Source organism: Canis lupus, chromosome 9 (genome assembly GCF_011100685.1).
Source record: "Canis lupus familiaris isolate Mischka breed German Shepherd chromosome 9, alternate assembly UU_Cfam_GSD_1.0, whole genome shotgun sequence".
Classification (NCBI taxonomy): domain Eukaryota; kingdom Metazoa; phylum Chordata; class Mammalia; order Carnivora; family Canidae; genus Canis; species Canis lupus.
Window position 1 is genome coordinate 50,089,217 of NC_049230.1, and position 18,333 is coordinate 50,107,549.

Here is an 18,333-nt window from a genome sequence, read left to right on the forward strand (position 1 = left end):
CCCCAGGGCCGGCTCGGCGCCCCGGGGATGCCAGAGCACAGGCTCCGGGCCCTGGACGACCGAGTAGAAAAGACGGGAACGGGCCCTGCCCCCGAGTCTGCAGAAGGCCGCGGTGTTCCGGAATCGGGGAAGGCCCACCTTCCACTGGTTTCCCCCGACTTCTGACCAATGTAACCTTATGCCCCTAGGCCTGCTTTCCTCCGCCTCCAGGCTCTCTTTTCACAGTACGACGCATAATCTCGCAAAAGTCCTTTTCTTTAGAACATAAGGTATGAGCTGACTATAAAGTCTTTGAAAATTCAGAACAGAAAACACAGATTAACCTGCGGTCACGGCAGCGCCACCCCCGTAAGTAACCGGTGAGTCTGGACGCGGATCTTTTCCGACTCCGCCCTCCAGGGGCCTCTTTCGTGGTGTGTAGGGAGAGCCTGACGGGTGTCCGGGGCCACACCGGGTGCCGCCCCACGTGCCCCCCGGGAGAGGGACGAGCCCAGGGGAGCCAGGCTGGGTCCTCTGATGCTGATGTGGCTGTGTGGATCCCGCCCTGAGCTGAGGTGTGTGGACAGGGTCTGGGGGCCTCTGTGACGTCTGAGAGAAGACGGTGGGACAGATGGATGTTCCTGCGGCGCACCCCTGCTCTTTCATTCACCCTCGTCCTGCAGGCTACATGCTGTTTGCAGGACGAGGAAACGGGCTCGGGGAGGCCACCAGCCTGGCTCACCGCAGAGAGCAGAGGGGCAGCTCCTAGCGGCTCCACAGCTGGCACCTTGGCTGTGACCTTCCTCAGGATGGAGACCATCCATAGCCTCAGCACCGGGTGGATTTGGCAGCCCAGCAGAGAACCCCTGGGTGGGGCGAGCCAGGCTGTGACAGGTGCTGTCCGAGGCTGTTCCTAGAGCCTGGCATCAGGCTGCAGGTGCTTTCTGCAGGGCCGGGGGTGGAGGGGCTCCACAGACCCCTTCTCCGTCTGCGTCTCCAAACTGGAGCTAAGCTGCTCCCCAAGAGGTAGACAAGCTGCACGCGGAGGGCCAGCCTGACAGGAGCCTGGGGAGAAGCAGCAGGACGATGACAAGCCACAGCTCTGCTCCCTTTCTGCCTCCCCGCTCTGCCCCCTGTAGCTCTTGACACTTCTTTTGATGGCTCCAGAAATCTGGGAGAAGTGGCTCCACTTGCGGCTGCCTGTCAGCAGCAGATCAATAAGGCCCGGCCGCCACCGTCCTGGAGACTGTTGCTACTTGGAGTCCCGCGGAGCCACGGCGGTGCTGACTGCAGCCTGGTACTGTCATTTCAGAGTAGCTGGTCCCAAGTGGAAACCAGGGACGGCAGGGGCCCAGCTCCTGAGGACAGAGCTGAGTGGACAGAGCTGAGCTACCCTGTCCCCTGGCACCTGAGGTCTCCAGCTGGAAGTGGGGATGGTGGCCCCAGTCCAGGGCGTGGGGAGGACTGCACCAGAACACAGTGGGAGGTCACAGTGACTGGGAAGCCAGACCCTCAGTGTAGACGCGCCTGCAGGGAGGTGGCTTAGAGGTGCACCTTTCTCTTTCAAAAGCTATGTTTGAGGAGGGTGTGCCCTCACCACATCTCCTGGGGCCTTGCTGACCCTGCCCTACCAGACGGACGCAGGACCATGGGATACTCACTCATCCACCGTGAAGCACACCAGGCGCCGGGGGAGGCCGTGGGCCCGCTGCTTCTCCAGGGCCTCCCGCCCCAGGAAGGGGACAGCCGACTTGAGCTTGCAGGTGAAGGCCAAGCCTGCCTCCAGGGGACTGTCATCTGGGCGCAGGTCGGCATGCCAGTGCCGGTAGCCTGTGGGGAGGAGAACCCGGGCTCAACACCCAGCAGAGGTGGGGGACAGGCTCATCCGAAGACCCCAGGGGTGTATGTCATCCTTGCTGCCGAAGGTCCCCTGGGCAAGCCCTCAGGAACAGACGCCCCTTCCGACCTCTGCACTGCCCGTTGAGGCGCTGGAGAGGCACCTGGGCAGCACTGCCCAGATATTCTTCAAACCTCCTGGGGAAGCCCAAGCACTGAGTCCAAATTCAGCTCCACAAGGCCGGGTAAGCACCTGCCCCCCTTGCCCTCCAAGCACAGGTGCCAGAGACCCCCCGTGCCATCCCCAGGACTGTGGGGCAGACCTGGTTCATGGGCAGGGCAGGAAGGGTGTTGGGGGGTGTCGGCTGGGGAGGAAGACACGAAGGGGTAGAGGGGAGGCAGAGAAGGGCTGGAAAGAAGTGCAGGGGGCGGCAGCTGCCCTGCCTGCAGCATGGATCTGGGCACCGTGTGGCTTCTGCACATACCTTTCTCGATGCTCAGGGAGTCGATGGCCCGGTACCCAGCGTTGACAAGGCCGTGCTTGGTGCCTGCGGTCATCACAGCCTGGTACACAGGCACACAGGCCGACCTGGGCACATGCAGCTCCCAGCCCAGCTCCCCGACAAAGGAGAGCCTCATGGCCCGCACCTGGAAGGACAGGGCAGTGCTCAGACCTGGGCCTGGGTCAGGAGACCCAGGTCAAGGCCCAGCTGCCACTCACTGGTGGACACTGCCTACTGTCACCATTCTCTTAGCTGGCCCTGGGCCCAGGCCGGCCTGCCACCAAGAAGTGGGGTCTCCAAGGACAGAGTTCCAGGCTCTGGAAATCCTTAAGAGCACTTGACGGGATGAGCACTGAGTGTTATACTATATGTTGGCAAATTGAACTTCAATAAAAATATATATATATATTTTAAAATATATATATTTATATTTATATTTAAAAAAGAAATCTTTAAGGGGAAGAATAAGGAGTGTCAATGCTAGGAGTATGAGAAAGTAGACACATGGTGCCCAGGCCTCAAGTCTTCTAGGTCTCTGTGTGAGTGAGTGTCCTGGGGTGGCCATACCAGATGGGGGCTTCAAACAGCAGAAAGGTATTGTCTCCCAATTCTGGAGGCTCAAAGCCCCACATCACGGTGTCAGCAAGCTCTAGGAGAGGGTCCCTCCTGCCTCTCCCAGCTTCTGGTGGCTGCAGGTGCTCCTTCGCTGGTGGTCACACCCCTCTGATCTCTATGTTACATGGCTTCTGCTCTGTCTGTGTCTCCTCTACTTTGATCTTTCATCAGGACACTTGCCATTGGAGTTGGGACCCACCCTGATCCTGGATGATCCTATCTTAAGATTCTTTTTCTTTTATTCTTTTTTAAAAATTTTATTTTTTATGATAGTCACACAGAGAGAGAGAGAGAGAGAGAGAGAGAGGCAGAGACACAGGCAGAGGGAGACGCAGGCTCCATGTACCAGGAGCCCAATGTGGGACTCGATCCCGGGTCTCCAGGATCATGCCCTGGGCCAAAGGCAGGCGCTAAACCGCTGTGCCACCCAGGGATCCCCCATCTTAAGATTCTTATGTTAATCTCATCTGCAAAGATGCAATTTCCAACTAAGGCCATGTTCACGGGTTCTGGACGGGGGGCCAGGATGCAGACATCTGTTTTGGAGGCCACCATTCAATCACCACTTTGGTGAGTGTCCCGGACTCCCTCCGGCCTCAACTTCCTCACCTGTAAATGGGGTCAGGAGCCTGGCCTTGTCTGTCTTAAGAAGCGCTGAGGGATGTGGGTGAAGGAGTTGGGGGGAGGACGGTGGCTCAGCTCATGGCTCACCATGGCTGCACCCGAGGGGGGTGCAGAGGTACCAGGAGGGGAAGCAGACAGGCGCTGGGTTGTCCTTGTGACTGCTCCCCAGCCTGGTCAGCCTCGGGCCCCAGGACCCGAGTCTTAGAAGGACCTGGCCAGAAGCACAAGCCAGTTCTAGGGCAACCACGCCCAGAGTGTGCAAGTCCTGGGAAGGAAGGCCCCTGTCTGGGAGGCACAGGCCTGGCTGGAAGGTTAGCAGAGTTGGAGGCTGCAGAAAGTCCTTCCAGGGGGAGCAGGGTCCAGGGTGCAGAGCTGGAGCAGGTGAGTTCCCCAGGACACCTGCTCACACAGTGACTTAGAAGAGTTGAGGCCTGGGAACCACGTGTCTACCTCCCTGCCCTGGGAGGGTGGGACAGAAAGATGTGCCATGGGGTTGGAAGGACCTTGCCACTAGGCTGCAGATGCTTGTGAGTCATTTGAGTGAGAGCTGGGTGGGCCGCCCAACCCCATGGAGAAGACAGTACTGTTCACACAGTGTCCCTGGGCAAAGTTCTTCACAAACATTACGTCACTGGAGCCCTTCTCAGCCCCACACAATGGTGGGGACTGAAGTAAAAAATATCCAGGGGACAACACAAAAGCAGAGGCGCCACGCAGAGCCTGAGCACACACGTCTCGGATGGGGCAGTGGGTCTCTCTGTAGGTGTGGTGGGCACACCTGTGTACTGGGCTAGCAGCACCACAGAGGCCACAAGCAGCAGGGGGCACAACTCCCTGGCCAATGGCCGGTGGCTGGTGGCCGGGGACTTGTCCTGCAGAGTTGGTTTGCTTGCCTGATGTTTCCAGACCCAGCTACAGGTGTCTGCTTCCTGGCCTTTGGGCAAATCCTGGAGCCCACTGTGTCCCCACAGGTGAGGTCAGCCCCAGGACTGCCCTGGTCACAAAAGGGACAAGGAAAGCACAGCAGGATGCAGAGCTCATGGAGACAGAAGAGCTTACCCCATCACTGCCATGAATGGAAAGCCCACCTGTGCAGCTCCGGCCGGGATCCTGTCTACACAGGAGGGAGCGGAGGCTACTCTCCCGAACATTGACCCAGCTCCTTATAAATCTGACACTTTAATCACATTGCTGCTGAGGGGCTGGATTCTGAAAGCTTTTGAAACAGTGAACATTTGCTCTGAGTTGCCATTTGCCCAGGCCTCTCAGAAAACTCAAAATTGACACAGAAAATGTACTGTTGACATTTCCCTGCTTCCCTAGTGCAAGCCGTGGGCCCCTGACAAAGATTGCCTTGTCAACGGGGTTCTAATTTTAGACAGCCCACGGAGGAGCTTGGGGCTCAAAGCCAATCTCGCTTTGAAAAAGGGAAAATCATTTTTAAAGCTCTCCCACTAATGGCCGAGGATGGCAGGTTCATGTCAGACATACATGCTCCCAGTTAAGTGAGAGGGTCAGGCACTGGGGCTCAGCTTGAATTCACTGGTGGGATAGAGCTCCCCCAGGCCCTCCTGCAGCTCCTAGGAGTCCCAAAAGGCCAGGGGCTGGCCGGCCTGGCTTTCCACTACACCCTTGTGCTCGGGCCCAGCACACAGTAGGTGCTAAAGAAATACTTCTTGAATGATGGAAGGAAACTGGGGCGGATAGACCTCTGCTTCTGGCAAAGTGAGGGAAAGTCTGGGCACTCCAGGTGCTTTCCTAAATTCACAGGATTATTGGTTCTCGAGATATCCTGCATTTGTCTCCACTAAAGCAGTAGAGTTAGGGGAGTCCTCGTTTCCTCTGGGCAGGGACATGTAGTAAAAGTGGAGAGCTGAGAATGAGGATACCCCATGTGGTCAACCTCTCCCCACCTCCATGCCCCCATCCCATAGACAGAGGAGGCCAGTGCTTCTGCTCCTCAAGTTCATGGGAAACATGGCTCCTGGTACACAGTCATCTGCCAGTAAAGACTGCGTTGGATTGATCTTAAAAGTAAGCCCCAAAATGAAGCAAATTCCCTTGCAAAACAGAGCCCCACTCTCTTACAGGAACCACAGGCTCTGGATGGAGTCACAAAATCATGGAAGGTCATCAGGAAGGGCCTTAAAGGGGTTTCATTTAAGGCCTCTTCTCACCCTAAAGACACCCCGCCCCCCGCCAGATACTGTTGGAATTAATAAACACATTCAACGAGGTTGCAGGATACAAAATCAACATGCAAAATTCAATGGCATTTTTCTACCTTAACGAGGAAATATCCAAAAAGGACATTTTTTTCAAAATTCCATTTATGATAGCATCAAAAGGAATAAAATACTTAAAAGTAAACCAAACTATGGAGGTGAAAGACTCCTACAAAACTTTGCTGAAAAAAATGAAAGATGATACAAGTAAATGGAATGACACCCTATGTTCACACATCAGAAGACAGTACCATTAAGACATCAATACCACCCAAAGTGATCGGCAGATTCAACGTATCCCTCTCAAAATCCCAGGTACTTTTTGCAGAAATAGGAAAATGCATTCCAGCATTCACAGGGGATCTTAAGGGACCTCAAATAGCCAAAAGGATCTTGAAGAAGGCTGCAGGACTCTCAGTTTCTGATCTCATAACTTACTACGAAGCTTCCGTAATCAAACTAGTGTGATACTGGCATAAAAGCAGACACATAAACCAGTGGAATAAGAAAGAGAGCCCAGAAATAAGCCTTCATGGATATATGGTCAAGTCATCTTCAACAAGCTGCTGAAACCACTCAACAGGGGAAGAAACAGTCTCTTCAACACATGTTGTTGGGGAAATTGGATATCCACCTGCAAAAGAATGAAAATGGACCCTGATCTTGCCTAATATACAAATTTTAACCCAAAATGGATTAAAGACCTAAGTGTAAGTCCTAAAACTATAATACTTCCAGGAGAAAACAGGGGAAAGCTTCACGACACCCGACTTGGAGATGACCTCTTGAATATGACACTAACGGTACAGGCAGCAAAAAGCAACATTAGTCACATGGGACTACATCAAACGTGAAAACTTCTGTGCATCAGAGGAAAGTGCCAACAGTGAAAAGGCACCCTACTGAGTAGGAGAAAATATCTATGAATCATATATCTGATAAGGGGTTAATATCAAGAATACATAAAGAACTCCTACAACTCAACCCCAAACGAAACAAATAACCTGACTAAAAAATGAGCAAAGGACTCGAATTGGTATTTTTTCCAAAGAGGATACTCAGATGACCAACAATTATAACTTGCAAGGATGGTCATTATCCCTAATCATTAGAGAAATGCAAATCACTACCACAATGAGATACGAGCTCACACCCACTAGGATGGCCGCCATAAAACGAAATAAAATAAACCAGAAACTAAGCAGTGTTAGCAGGGGTGTGGATAAAGCTGAACCTGTAGGCACAGCTGGTGTAACTGCTAGGGAAAACGGTACAGAGATTCCTAGAAAAATGAAAAATAGTATGGCCACACGTCCAGCAATTCAACTTCTGGGTAGATGCCCAAAATGACTGAAACGAAGATCTGGAAATGTTTGCACACGCATGTTCCCAGCAGCGTTATTCACAATAGCTAAGAAGTCGAAGCAACCCACGTATTGGCTGACAGATGAATAGATAAATAAAGTGGGGTCTGTCCATACAACGGATGTTATTCGACTATTAAAAGGAAGGAGATCCTGATACCTGCCACAACATGCACAGACCTTGAGGACAAGAGGCTGAGTGAAATAAGCCAAACACAGAGATGAACCCTACATGATTTCATTTTCATGGAATTAAATTAGTCAAACTCATAAGAGACAGAAAGCACATGGTGGTTACCAGGGGCTGGGGGAAGGACAAATGGGGGTTGTTACGGAGCATAGAGTTGCCGTTCTGCAAGATGAAAAATTTCTGGAAATCTTTTTGCACAACAGTGTGAACCCAGTAAACACTACTGAAGTACATGCTTAAAAAAGGTTGAGATGATAAAAACAGAACACCCTTTTCTCCATGGATGGGCGCCTAAAGCCTCGAGGGACTGGGTGATTTGCACTTTCTTGATGCTCTCGGTGCCAGGAGCAAGGGGGGCGGGCGGCAGATGCTGACACAGGGAGGTGAGGCGCCAGCTGCCTGCAGAAGCAGCAGGCACCGTGGTAGCTGAGAGTGTGGGCTCGGGTTTAAATCTGAGTCCCCAGTGCTGCATCCCTAGTGACTGCCTCCCTCTGGATCTCTTCCGCAAGCCCTACATGATAATGGTGTGTCCTTCATAGGCTCCTGGGAGTGCTCAGCAGAATTGTCCCCATGAAACCCCAGGCAGGGTGCTCACAGGTGGTGAGGCGGTGCTACCGTCATGCCCATTTCACAAATGAGGAATTGGGATGATCTGGAGAGTCCGGTCACTTGCCCCAGGCCCACTGATGTCCTGGGAAACATTTGATAATCAGCTCTGACCAGGGGCGGGGGCGTCATTCTGCAGCATTTACCACTTCCTGTGGTGTAAATACCCCCACATGGCCCATTTCAGGCCACTGATGAGTTTACCAGCACTCACCAGTCTTCCCACAGATTTAACTCCCAGCTCTCCAGCTGGTACAAATCCATTCCAGCACACCCAGAGGAGGCCTCAGGACTAGTAAGCAGCTGTGCAAGCGCTCAACCAGCGTTTCCAACTGTAGAGCACGTGTGCAAAGCCATAAGATGCGCATGTTCCCTGCCATAGACTGACTCATTTGACTATTTTTGGGTGGCTGGGTTTCAGTAAAATCTTGGGTGCTTGGGTTTTCGTAAGATGTGCTTCAGGAGCTCAACCCCGTGCTTGGTGCCTCACTGCACTCCCACCAGCTTTCTGTGGACATGACTTGAATCCAGGGAGATGCTGAGTTACTGCCTGGGCTCAGATCAAAGGCCTCGTGGATGCCCAGTGGATCCCCAGGCAGGGGAGGCCACATGGCTCCCGTGGGATGCCCTGGGCATGTGCGTCATCCAGACAAGCCTGGAGTGTGACTTTCTGGGTAAATATCGCAGGAGGGCTCAAGCAGATGCGCCCACGGACACAGGCCAGCATGTCCAACCTTTTCAGATCACATTAGCTCATGGCAGTTTTACAAGTTTCCAGGCATTTGGTTGTGTAACAGCACCACCGACACCAGGCACATCCTCCAACTCAGTCATCTCTTAAATAAGTGAGGATCCCAGGGGCCCTGGAAGCAAGGGCTGGGTCTGATCCCAGGGATAAGAGCCTGGGCAGCCCTCTGCAGAGGCCTGGTGCCCTGAAGCCAGGAGGGGAAAATAGGTTCAAGGATCTTCATTTTTCAAACCCCCTGGAGGCTCCCAATATATCTTTGATTCTAATAATGTTCTGCTAGTGGGATGTGCAATTTCTCCCAGTGGTCAAGTCCACAAGGCTAGTGTGCAGTGGTGGTGACAGTGACGGTGGCATGGTGGTGGTGATGGAGGTAATTAGGGTAGTAAAGATAGTGGTGATGGCAGTAGTTGGTGGGGGGAGTGGAGGTGGAGGCAGGGATGTTGATGAGGGTGATGGGGGTGATGGGGATGGTGGTAGAGGTGAGGATGGTGTGGTGGGCTTGGTGGTGGGGATGGTGATGGTGGTGGTTGTGGGGATGACGGTGGTGGTGACGATGGTATAGTGGGGATGATGGGGGTGGTAGGATGGTGGTGATGGGGATGATGGTGGAGATGGTGGTGCGGTCGTAGGGGGAGTGGTAGGGATGCTGGCGGTGGGGTTGTGTGTGGTGAAGGGGATGACTGGAAACTCATTTCCAAGAATAAGAATAAATAAAAGGTACGATGCTCAAATCATATGCCAGAAACTTGACCGTCCCTAAGGATCTGAAAAGCTCCGTAGAAACTGTGCGGCCCTCAGACTTCCCATCCCAGGCCCCGGGCACGCCGGGGAGGCCGCAGACCCTGCCCAGCCAGCTGCCCCTGGGACCACAGGTTCAGAGCCACTGATCAGAGCTACGGACGGTCCCTGAGGAAGACGGCTGGCTGTTGCACCCACAGAGCGAGGCCGCGGCTGCAGAGTGAGAACGGCCAGCGTTCCCTGCAGAAAAAGGTTGGAGTCCTGCCCTGGAGGAACTTCTGGAATCTCTGACGCTCACGCCCCAGGGTCCCTCAGGGCCATCCATGCTCACTCTAGCCACACCTTGACTTACACTTCCGCGGCAAGCAGACATCCCCCAGGGGACACCTTGAACCGCCGCTGTGGCCACACGGATTTCTGGGCTACACCCACGGGCCCCGCCCATAGCCCCCCGACTTTCTAGAGCCACTGTGAAACTGCACAGGTCCTACAAAGCGCTTTTAGGCAGTGGTGAAAACTGAAGGCCCGGGGGGCTCTGTTGGGAGGCCCGAGCCTCCGACCATCTGCACAACGTGTGCAGGTGGGCGAACATTCCACCCTGAGTGAATTGAATCCCAACGTGCCACGGCGAGGACTCCACACCATCAGAAGAAATGTAATTTCCTTTTGACCTGAAATTCTTTTTCAGAAGAAAATTGCTTGTTGCTGTGCCTCACAATGTGCTCGCCACTTTCCGGCGGTGGGGGGAGGGGGGTGGCTGTCCTCGGCCGAGGCACCAGGAACACCACATCCCCCCTCGAGGGGGACCACGCAGGGACCTCAAGGCCACCGTGTGGGAGGTAAGGACATCTGCTCAGTTGGCTGCCAAGGGGACAATTCCCTCCTCCCCTTCTTCCTCGAGGAATGCAAGGCTCACAGAAGCTTGGGGCCTGAGCATCTTGGGGAGATTGTTGCAAAACGAAGACGCTGCTCAGCCAGGGTTGTGCACCCACCTGTGTGCCGCGAGTGTGGGTCGCGGGGGACCGTGGCAGGGCCCTGCTCCCCAACCCTTGGCCGGGGTGCAGTCTGGGCCCGGGCCTCATCATTCTGTGTGTTGCGACCAGAAGGCCCTTGCTGGCTGCACAGACACACATTCCTCTCCAGCATCTGGGTGGCTGGGATCCAGTTACCTCCCATAAAACTTGGCCCGGCCCGTCCTCCCGCCCTAGCGCCTCTTCGCACTGAGGGATACGGCGCCAGGACTTGCTGAAGCCAGTGCAAGATATTATCAGGGAGAATGTGAAATCCCCCTGGATTCAGAGAGAATTCAGGCTGTCTGGGCAGACTCACAAGACAGCCCAGGAAGGATTTTAGATACTGTCTGCACTTTCTGTTGCAGGTGGGGAAACCGAGTCCAGGAGAGGCAGTCCTGGAAGGTCTGGGGCAAGTCTAGAAGCCAGGCCTCCAGGCCCCTGGCTCTGCTGAACACCAGGGTGACTCTGTTCCTGAACTTGTGGGTTCCGGGCTGATCCAGCTCCCACCTCCCCACCTGCCTGTGAGGCCACCATGCAGCCTAGGGCAGCGCAGGCCCCACAGCCGGAGGCCCAGCCAGGCTGACGTCCCCACCCCTCCTACTGGACAATGAGCCATGAAGCCCCTGCACCCTAGGCTCGTACGGTCCTAAAACACGGGATGGGGGCCCACTCTGAGGTCAGCAAAACCTGTAACTTCAACACCAAGGAAACTAAGCCTTTGCTTTGTTTTGCCCACAGCTCCCTGGCCCCTGCGAGAAGTGTCCCGGGGCAGGATTCCGGGACGCATGGGGTGCCCACTGACCACGCCCTCAGCTGCACCCCATCTTCGAATGCTCCCGCCCTTGTGGAGCTCATCTCCCACCTACCCCTGGCCCCCAGGGCTCCTGGGGACTCCCAGCTCCCTGAGGCAGGACGGGGTCCTCCCAGCAGGCCACACAGCAGGCAGCAGCAACCTGCAGAGAGTGGCAGGGAGGAGGAGGGATGAGACGACGGGCGTGTGACACTGCCAGGTGCCGTGTCGGGATTCTGCATAAATATGCTCCAGCTGGGCACTGACCAGGACAGTAAAATTCACTGCAGGACAGTAAATCTGTGTGTTTGGAGGGTTGGGTGTTGTACAGAGTGAGGCAGTGCCCCGGCCCTGGGCGCTGGTTCTCAGGGTCCCCTGCAGGCGGATGAGCTTCCAGCCGGCAGGAGAGACAAAGACGTCTCTGCTGACAACCCCAGGACATGTGTTCCAAGGTAGCCAGGCAGCAGGGAGATGGGGGACCCCCGTCCAAGGGCAGAGCCCCTGCCTGCCCAGCACAGGCGTGCTTGCTCCCCAGCCCAGAGGCCACCATCCTCTCCACCACCTTGTCTTCCTCACATTCGTTTTGCCAAGACTCCATCTCCCTGCTGTGAACGCCTGGGACCTTCCACATCCCCATGCTTGCCGCCTGGGGCCCTCTCTACGACACAGGGTAGGCTGTGCTGCAGGGTCCTTCCCGCACCTGCCCCCACCCCCACTTCCATCCCAGCTGGGGCAAGAGCTCATGGCGAGAAGGGGCCCACCTCTTCCATCCCAGAGCCTCCGGGCCCCCGCTCCGTGCCTGGCATCTGCGGGTCTCCCAGCCAACATGTCCCAAATTAAGTCCACAGCCAGGTAGGGGTGAGGGGAAACGGGGAGGGCAGAGGTGGGAAGAGGACCCGCCCAGCCCTGGGAATAGATCCACGGTTTAGACTAAGGGTAAGAGCTCAGATGAGAACCAGGACAGACCCATTGTGGGCCAAGGGTGTCCATCTCCTGAGGGCGGGACCCGGCATAGGGGGCTCTGTGCTTTTGTACCTGCGCCCTCCCAAAGGCCTAGGAGAGCACCAGGCCGGCGTGGGGTGGGGGGTGGAAACACAGAGAACACCAAATGATGAGCAAGAACACAGCATGGAATGACCCGGAAGGCCAGGACTGTGTACCTGGGGCACCTGTCTCCAGGTCTGTCTCTGGGCCTGAGGAACCTGCCGTAGGTCAATAATCAGACTCATAGAAGGAGCACCGTGGACGGGGAGCTCATCACTGGGCTATTCCCAGAGTGCTGCCCAAGGAGCTGAGAGAGGGTCAAAGGGGTTCTCAGGGAGTGTTTAGAGGACTCAGAGGACTGCTAGACCCGGGTGCCTGGGGAACTCAGCGGTTAAGCATTGGCCTTCAACTCAAGTCTTGATCCTATGGTCCTAGGATGGAGTCCCGCCTCGGGCTCCTTGCTCAGAGCCTGCCTCTCCCTCTCCCTCTGCCCCTCCCCCTGGCTTGTGCTCTCCCACACTCTCTCTCAAGTGAATAAATAAAATCTTTAAAAAAAAAGAAAGAAAAGAACCTTCTCAAAAAAAAAAAAAAAAAAAAAAGAACCTTCTCAGGGTGGTTCAGTCAGTAGAGTGTGTGACTCTTGATCTCAGGGTTGTGAGTTCAAGCCCCATGTTGGGCATGGACCCTACTTAAAAAAAAAGAAAAGAAAAAGAAAGAAAGAAAAAAAATCTTCTCAATTAATTTGGGCAGCCCGGGTGGCTCAGTGGTTTAGTGCCGCCTTCAGCCCAGGCCTGGTCCTGGAGACCCGGGATCGAGTGTGGAGCCTGCTTCTCCCTCTGCCTGTGTCCCTGCTTCTGTGTGTATGTGTGTGTGTCTCTCATGAATAAATACATAAAATCTTTTTTAAAAAAGAGAAAGAAAACTGTTACACCCACCATCAGAGAATCAAGCCGGGTGGTGGCCTCGTACCTGTTTTAAACTTTGTGGACAGAGATCGGGGAGAGAAGGTTCGGTGAGGCACCCTGAATGAGGCCCGCGGCCTGGCTCAGGAGGGGCTGGCATCTTGCCCCAGGGCCCTGCTGGTGCACCAGCCTTCCAGGTGCCCGCGTGGAGAGAGGAAGGCTCAGAGGGGCTGAGGGCTGCACCCCAAGGGGCCGTGCTGAGAGGGAGCTCCGCCTCCAGCCGCCCCTCTTCACCACCACGCCACCCTTACAGTTGGAAACTGAGCACGGTTCACAAAGCAATAGAATACCTTCTGACGAAACCAGGAGACAAGTCCCAGAGGAGGTAGTGAGGACAAGCAGCCCCCTGGGTGTCCTGTGCCCTGACCTGGCATCCCACCGCACCTCATGTCCTGCCTGGGCTGCCCATTGCCCTAGAGAAGGGTTCATCCTGGAGGCTGGCCTCGCTTCCCCTCAGCCCGGGGCCTGACCCCGCCTGACACCCAGGCCCTGCTGTCCAACAAGCAGCCAGCCACGGGCCAGGGGTGCAATGGGTCAGCCCCCAAGGGTAGGAGGCAGCTGGAGCCCGCCGGCCGGACACAAGTCCCATTCCAGGTGCATCGTTGGAGTGGCCTGGGCCGGGAAGGGAAGGGCTCCCACCTGGTCCTCTCTCCCATCACCCCCGAGCCATGTGCAGGCCGAGCAGATGCCAGGCCTTGATGCCTCCACGAGCCAAAGCCCCATCCCCATGGAGGCCCAGGACCCCCCGGCGGTCAGGGGCTGCTGGGTGCCAGCCAGGGCCTGGGGTCGAGCTGTGCCGCTTTCTCAAAACAGCCACCTCTCTGGTCCTGGCAGACAGCCCTGCACCAAGGAGGCAGGACACAAGCTAGACGAGACCTCCATGTCCCTGCCCCAGCTCTCAGTCCCTCGGCTCACCTGCCGCCAGTGAGGGAAGGCAGGAGCGCCCCCCGCTAGGCAGAGCTGCCCCTGCCCCCCACCCTGCCTGGCAGCGCCTTCACAGGCCTCAGTGCTACACTGTCTGCTAACAGGACCCCGGGGGGTCCTGGCGCTGCAGCCCCTCTGCAGCCCGGGATCGCACTGCTCACCCGCATTCCTCTGCACTTTCCCTGCCAGACCCCCGACAAACACGGAGAACAGCACACGGAGGGGGGCCCTCACCCCGGCTGTCCATCCACCCACCCGCTTACGGCCACGTCCCTTTCGTCGACACGGATTTATGTGCTTTTGTGTTTCATTAGCTGAGGGCTTCGGGCCAGAGACGTCCCGCTGACGTCTCTGAACTCAGTTTCCCACATCACGAGCCATTGAGGGCCCGGGTCCACACCCCCGGCCACGACCACCGCCAGCCTGACCGCCATGCGGGGTCATCACGGACCAGCAGGCCCCCTGGGGACACCTGGTCACCTCGGGACACATTTCTGGTTGCCACGGCTGGGGGTGCTCCTGGCACTGAATGGGTGGGGGACGGCGATGCTGCCCAATGCCCTCGGACACCCCGGACAGCTTCCAGCACAGGACACCTTCCCAGAGGTCACGGTGTCGAGGCTGAGGGACCCCGTACATAACAGAACCTTCGGAGTGTTGTGAGGATGATGCGGGGCGTGCGTGTGCTCAGAGCAGCGTCCGGTGCCCACAAGCCCCCAGCAAATCATGGCCGAGGGCACCTTCACTGTCTGCTCCTCCCCTTGGCCTCGGGGAGTCAGGACACTTAACTTCCAACAAGGACAGCGAGGACAGGGAAGGGATGGGCTGACCCAGAGCCTCCCCGGCCCCAGCCCCTGGTCTCTGAGGAAGCTTCCCACCAGAGCCGGGTCCAATGGAGCCCTGGTGTCACCCACCGTCCCCAGGGGTCCGCGCAACCTGGACTTCCTGGGGGTGCGCTCCCCCTCTGCCCCAGCAGCCCCTCCTCGTCCCACACCCACAATGCTGGGTGGGCAGGGGCAGGAGGGCGCTAGGGAAGGACAAGCACCTCCTCAGAGAACACAGGGCCCTGCGTGAGCCCCAGGTGCTCTGCCGTCCCACCCTGTGCTTCCCAATGTGGTGGGGGGAGTACACGCCACCCCTGACTCGAGAGGCCATGCCCTGGGCCTTCAGGAGGGGACACCACAGGTGGCTGTGCAGGCGGCAAGGCCAAGGCTGTCTTTCGGGGCAGAAGCCTGTGAGGGAGCCCCCCAGTCGGTGCCAGGCTCTGGGCAGAGCTCCAGGGAAGCCTGACTTGACCTGTCACCCCTCTGTGCTCCCAACAGCCCGTCCCTCCCTCGGGGCGTGGGACAGAGGCTTAGGGAAGTCGACCCACTGGCACAAGGGCACCCAGGCTCCCGGTCCCGGCCTCAGGACACTGCTGCCATCCACAGCCCGGGAGGCAGCAACCAGCTGGTACCTACCAGGTGCCCGGCAGCTCTCACCAGCTTGTGGGTGGAGAAAGGGAAAGCCTCATTGCTCAGGTCTGCATCCAGCACCTCCTGGAGAATGGTCCGGCTGTGCGTGAGAAGAAAGTTGGTTAGTCAGCCAGTCGACAAACCCTTGCTGAGCATTCCTGGGCGCAGGCTCCGGGCCAGCAAGACACGGCAGGTCCAGCAGTGCGCAGGGCAGGTCCCTGTCCTCACGGGGCAGACTGATGACACGCAGGGGGGTAATAAAAGTGCATCAAGATGAGCACACGCCCAAAAATACGGTCGGCTAAAAAAGCCACATCGTCAGCAGGAGCGACGATGGGGGCAGTGAGCCCAGCCTGGGGGTTGGGGCGGCCAGACCTACACGGGCTCCAGGGGCAACGACCTGACCCTATGCCCCCAGGTCCTATGGGCAGGGCTAGTCTGTGAGCTCCCTGGGGGCAGAGGCCACTCCCCTCACCTCCCCCACCCGCTCTGGAGCGTGACGGGTCACCTGAGACCTCGCTGGGCCCAAAGCCCTCAGTATCCATGGAAACCCTACTTCCTGGGCACCTTGCCCCCCCTTGCCACCCTTGGGGCCTTCGTCCACTCCTCCTGTACTCCTTGGCATTCCACCCAGATCCCTGCCCCGTGAGATCCTTTGTCATCCTTCGGGTCTTGGCTCAGCTGCCACCTGTCCAGGAAGCCCTCCCTGACCCCTTGAGTCTGGGTCCGATGCCCTTTTTATGCGGGTCGTAAAGCTGTGATACATCTCCCGCCAGGGCACCTCTCACATGGATTGTCCTTGGACCCCCCCCAGTCCCCACCCCCTGAACCTGGGCTCCTAGCCTGACGTGCCCAGCGCAGAAAGCACACATGAACAGAACCGACTGACGATAGCCCAGCTTGGCGCCCCAGGGCGGGCTCTGGTTGGCAGGAGACAGCCCCCAACAGGGGCACCAGTGGGGGCAGGGGCCGCGGGGCACTGCTGCTCAGAGCACTGCCCATCCTAGCGCTGCCCCCACACTGCTGGAGCTGCCCACCCACACCGGCCTGAGGCGCCCAGCACGCTGCAGCCTGCCAGCACCTTATGTAACACCCGCTCTGGCACCCACGTGGTGCCAGCCCCCAGAGAGCCACCCCCGACTTCCAGGAGGCCGTCCTCCCTGGCGTCCCAGGGAAGGAGCTGCCACCCGGGTCGAGGTTTGACAGGGCTCAGCAGCCCTGGGTGGGAGGCCTGTGGGCGCCAAAGGGGCTACCGAATGCAGCCCTGGGCCAGGGGGCAGCAGGTAGCGCCAGAGGGCACAGGCCAGACATGCAGGTTCAAGTCCTGACACCCCTACCCACCCACCCTCGCCCCCACCATCCTCTAACAGGGGCAGCGATTGTCCCCCCGGGGCCAAACCCCCAGCAAACACAGAGAACTGGACACGGAGCGGGGCCCTCACCCCGGCTGTCCATCCATCCACCCGCTTACAGCCACGTCCCTTTCGTCGACACGGATTTATGTGCTTTTGTGTTTCATTAGCTGAGGGCTTCGGGCCAGAGACGTCCCGCTGACGTCTCTGAACTCAGTTTCCCGCATCACGAGCCATTGAGGGCCCGGGTCCACACCCCCGGCCACGACCACCGCCAGCCTGACCACCATGCGGGGTCATCACGGACCAGCAGGCCCCCTGGGGACACCTGGTCACCTCGGGACACATTTCTGGTCGTCACGGCTGGGGGTGCTCCTGGCACTGAATGGGTGGGGGCCGGCGATGCTGCCCAATGCCCTTGGACCTTCCCAGAGGTCACGGTGTCAAGGCTGAGGGACCCCGTACATAACAGAACCTTTGGAGTGTTGTGAGGATGATGCGGGGTGTGCGTGTCCCCGACTTCCCACCCCCTAGCACCACCTGTCCTCTAACAGGGGCAGCAACGCTTCCCCCGGGGCCCGTGAGGAATCCGTGAGAAAGCACATGCCGTGTACCCGGACGTGGATACAGCGACAGCGACCGCTCACTGCTGTACAGTCTCCACCAGCCACACGCATGTGGGCCACTAGAGTTTGACTTAATTACCATCAAATATCCGGTCTCGCCGGCCACCTACAGCTTAGTGGTGACTGTGCTGGGCCACCCGATCATGGAGGAGTGCTTCCAGAGAGTTCCACAAGACAGCAGGTCCCTGAGTGCGGCCCAGGGGCCGGATCCTGTGCTACAGGCTTCCTGCATGACGGCTCCGAGGGTCTAGCCCCTGCCGGTGGTGCCGGCCAGGCTGTTGCTCATGCAGGAACGGGGATGGAAGCTAAGGAGTTGCCAGGGGAAGGAGGCAACTGTCACCTGCACCCACCTTGGGAGGCTTCCCATGAGGTACAGGAGGTGGGCGGTTCTCCACTGACCCCCTGGACACAGCTCATGGCTCCCTCCTCAGAGTCCTGGCTTCTCCAGCCGCTGGGGCTCCTCACACAGCAGCCCGGCCCAGCTTCTGAGACCCTGCTATATGGCCCAAGTCTGCCCGTGTCTCTGCTCTGCTCAGCCCCCCTCACTCAGAGGAACAGCCCCTAGACCCACAGGCTCCCACCCCTTCTGCTCTGCGGGCCTGTCTCCAACTGCCCTGCTCCCGCTGGCCTCACCACTTTCCCTCAGATGCATGGGCACACCCCTGCCACAGGGCCTTTGCACCTGCTGTTTCCTGTGCCTGGAACACCATCCCTCCAGAGCACTCCAAAGCGTAATCCCTCATTTCCTCGAGGGCTTGGCCCAAGTGTTGTCTTTTTTTTTTTTTTTTTTAAGATTTTAT

The 18,333-nt window shown here is 57.5% G+C and overlaps 1 protein-coding gene and 1 long non-coding RNA gene across 4 annotated transcripts in view; one reads left to right on the forward strand and one right to left on the reverse strand.

The window, feature by feature from the left end:
- SARDH (sarcosine dehydrogenase) overlaps positions 1–18,333 on the reverse strand; it is a 63,253-nt gene that overhangs the window by 3,049 nt on the left and 41,871 nt on the right. For 2 of the 3 annotated variants that reach the window (XM_038548840.1, XM_038548838.1), the window contains 3 exons: positions 15,562–15,655; positions 2,301–2,463; positions 1,641–1,809 (listed from right to left, as the gene is read on the reverse strand). In XM_038548840.1, coding sequence (XP_038404768.1) covers positions 1,641–1,809; positions 2,301–2,463; positions 15,562–15,655 — 426 coding nt within the window. Of the gene's footprint in view, positions 1–721; positions 1,045–1,640; positions 1,810–2,300; positions 2,464–15,561; positions 15,656–18,333 lie in introns of all 3 variants that reach the window. The other variant, XR_005364815.1, reaches the window with a different exon arrangement.
- On the forward strand, positions 27–12,631 carry LOC111097472. The gene is made up of 4 exons (XR_005364824.1): positions 27–359; positions 1,119–1,276; positions 1,550–2,060; positions 11,180–12,631. It is a non-coding gene; the product is annotated as an uncharacterized LOC111097472 (long non-coding RNA).